This window comes from Takifugu flavidus, chromosome 3 (genome assembly GCF_003711565.1).
Source record: "Takifugu flavidus isolate HTHZ2018 chromosome 3, ASM371156v2, whole genome shotgun sequence".
NCBI lineage: Eukaryota > Metazoa > Chordata > Actinopteri > Tetraodontiformes > Tetraodontidae > Takifugu > Takifugu flavidus.
Window position 1 is genome coordinate 7721188 of NC_079522.1, and position 3130 is coordinate 7724317.

Sequence of the window (3130 nt, forward strand, 5' to 3'; positions counted from 1 at the left end):
GTAACACAGCCATAGCCTCCATTTATGCACTGAACACCTCCTGATCGTACTCCTCCTTCAGCTTTCCTTGCGCCTGGCAGTATGTATTTTAAGCTCTTTGAGGCTAAGAGCATGAAAGAAATCAGCCATAAAGATGAAAGAATGCTAAATGATGCTGTTTTGAGCCGTTTAAATGTGCTTTAAAAATGTGTTCATTTACTTTCATTTTTCATTTTGTTAATCAAAACTAATGGCAGATAGGTAGCATATTTATTGGGGTGGTATTGGTAAAGCAACTCATGCTGAAAGAAACAGCAAAATTTTGTCATTTTAAGGTTCAAACTATGTTTAAAAGAGTGGTGTCATTTTATTTAAGCCAATTTTTAGGATATATACAACAAAAATCTTAGAAATATTTTTAATAGTTAAATGTAAAAACTGTTAAATGTAGATTCAGATTTAGATTTAACATTTAGATTAAAAATATAGATTTAAATTTAACATTATGAGTAACACGTAATAATTACAGTTATACATTTAATACATTTATGTGATGTCAAATTCTACTTTAAGTATTTTTAAAAAGTCAGTAAAAACCTTGATGCTAAATGTGACAAAATGTTGCAATTGTGTATGGTGTGAGCCACTTTAAAACTGCATCTCACATATTTGAGTTTGAATTTTGTCTATCTGTGTTTGGTACATTGCAATGCATCATGTTATAAAAGTCCAATAACAAAACCATGAGCTAGCCACGAAAGATCCATTTATTTTCCAGCTTAACCGGCAGACAAATTTCCTATGTCATATTTTAGTCACAAAAATTGTTAACAAAGAAGAAAAAAATTTGGGCGACATAAGAAAGAAATTACATGTAATTGTAAAAACGTTGGGAAAAATTTCCACACACTATATCAGGAGGATTAAACATGGAAGGGAAATAAAGACAAAGTTTTGATCAGTTTGTCTGTCCAGTAAGTTTCTTCTTTAGCTCTGCATTTTCTTTTTGCAACACTTTGTTCTGAAAAACAAAGGAAAATAATCTAGTTAATTTCAGTCTTTCTTTTGCATCTCTTGCTAACAAAATCGTCTCTCTACATCTTACTAAAAGCCAGAGCCTGTTTCCAAAACAAAATAAAGTATTTAAATGCATGAAATACAGCCAACAAAGGCTGTGTTCAGACATATATGTACACTAACCTTATGTCTGAGTGATTCCACAATGAGGTCTCGTCCTCCCCTCACACTTTCCTCTCTCTTTGAAATTTGGAAGGCATCTCCAATAACTGAGACTAGGACATGAGACTGGAGAATTATAATTATAATTATTTATACATCTATAACCATAAGTATAATAACACTTTGTAGCAATTAGTAACATTCCACTTTTTTTTTGTAAACTGCAGGTGAACTTTAGTAAATTCAAAGAGGAAAATCATACAAATGGGTTCACTTACAAACTTCTTGCTTTGAAACATATAGCAGTGGTATGTGTTCGCTGCAGGATGTCGGGCCACGAAGCCAAAGACTTCAGGAAAGGTTGGGAGGACAGCACAGAAGGAGACAGTAGACAAAGGGCAGGAATAGAGCAGAAACTGTAGAGAGGTTAGACCAATTCAGACGATTTCTGTGCAGGCCAGTCAAGATGCATGTGAACTATCCACATTTTTCTGGAGTTCAAACAACATATAATTTTTTGCATACCTTGGTTTTGTATTCCAAAATGTCCAAACCACTCAGTGATAGGAAAAGATAGACTTTACTCTTCTTTCCTTTCTTTTCAGTGGAGTAGGTATCTGGTGTCTAAGGAGGGATTAACAAGTTACGTAATTTAACAAAGTTCATTGTAATAAATGGATCTAGAGTCTTTCATTCTTGTCTCCACACCAATTGGTTTGAAGAACCCATCTGAAAGTGCTGAAAATCTCTATGAAAACTCTTAATGAAAAAGAGACAGACCTGAAAAGAAGCAGTTTTTGAAAGACTAACTGTACAAAACAACAAATTCATAAAATTTCTGCTTATAAGATCTCCTCTCCAACATTGTTGACAAATATTTAACAGTGAGTGCAAATGTCATTTTTAAAAGTGCCATAAAAACACAAAATAAGAAAAGGTTTTATGTGAGTATTGTTTATACTTAATTTTGTTTAAAAATAATTTGGAGAAGTGCCAGGTTTTTAAAAAAATGGCACTGCCATAGCGGATTAAATACATATAAAGTTTGTAATATTGACAAGATGTAGATGTGTTCTGAATTGTAATGAAGAGTCATTATTGACCTATCTGCACAATAATGTTTTGTTTGACAGTTAATTGGAGACATAAGCCAGATTTGAAGGTAGGAAACTAAGTGGACTCTTTTCCTTTCCTGCATAAAACAAGTTTAAAACAAAAGCAAGTTGTAAACACCAACCTTTAGACTCTCCAGCGCTTCCTCTAACATCTGTAGTCCATCTGGGCAAACAACCTCAACACGGCCAAGAAACTAATAATATGTTTATACAAAACATAGACATGAAGCTAATGTCAATGACGACGAGGAACAGATAATTTCATGGTGGAGCATGTTATGTATAAGTTGTGAAAATCTATCTGAAGATTGGGTGGCATTATCAAACAAGTATGGGATATCGTGTCGAATCATATTGTCTTTACCTTAACCGTAAAGGAGATCTCACTGTCTTCATCTGAAAACATTATGTCACTCTATCATTTGGTAACAACAAAAGGAGAAACCTGTATGAAGATAAACATTTCTTCTTAAAGACCAAAGCAACAACATCGCTCAAGAAGATACAGGAAAAGTATCTTACCTTTTCAGATAAAAACAATGTTGGAAACCACCAGGGAAAGGTGTGGTCTTCTATTTCAAATAGAGTATTGGGTGTAAAGTCTACTGGAGTTAATGTGTAACCATTATCACATCAACCCTGCCTTTGAATCAGAAATCTAGGGTTCCGGAGTATTTTACTGTAATCTGTCGAACCGTAAAGGATGAATTCAAGACAAAGAAAACTGCAAATTCATTTTCAAATATTCAAAAGGCAATAAATTCTCCCAAGAAAAATCACTGCATCTTAATTAAATTTTATACATTTGAAAATGTAAAACTGCAATGAAAAACAAGAAAAGTTTAGTCTGTAGTGTA

The 3130-nt window shown here is 33.3% G+C and overlaps 1 protein-coding gene across 1 annotated transcript; it reads right to left on the reverse strand.

Annotated features, from left to right (window-relative positions):
- Positions 1-730: 730 nt before the first annotated feature.
- On the reverse strand, positions 731-2873 carry LOC130522606 (PTB domain-containing engulfment adapter protein 1-like). The gene is made up of 7 exons (XM_057027151.1): positions 2796-2873; positions 2638-2718; positions 2396-2467; positions 1684-1782; positions 1437-1574; positions 1180-1284; positions 731-1000 (listed from the first exon to the last, which is right to left on the reverse strand). Exons 2-7 carry the CDS (start codon positions 2677-2679, stop codon positions 938-940), a joined length of 519 nt encoding a protein of 172 aa, XP_056883131.1. The 5' UTR covers positions 2680-2718; positions 2796-2873; the 3' UTR covers positions 731-937.
- Positions 2874-3130: the final 257 nt, after the last annotated feature.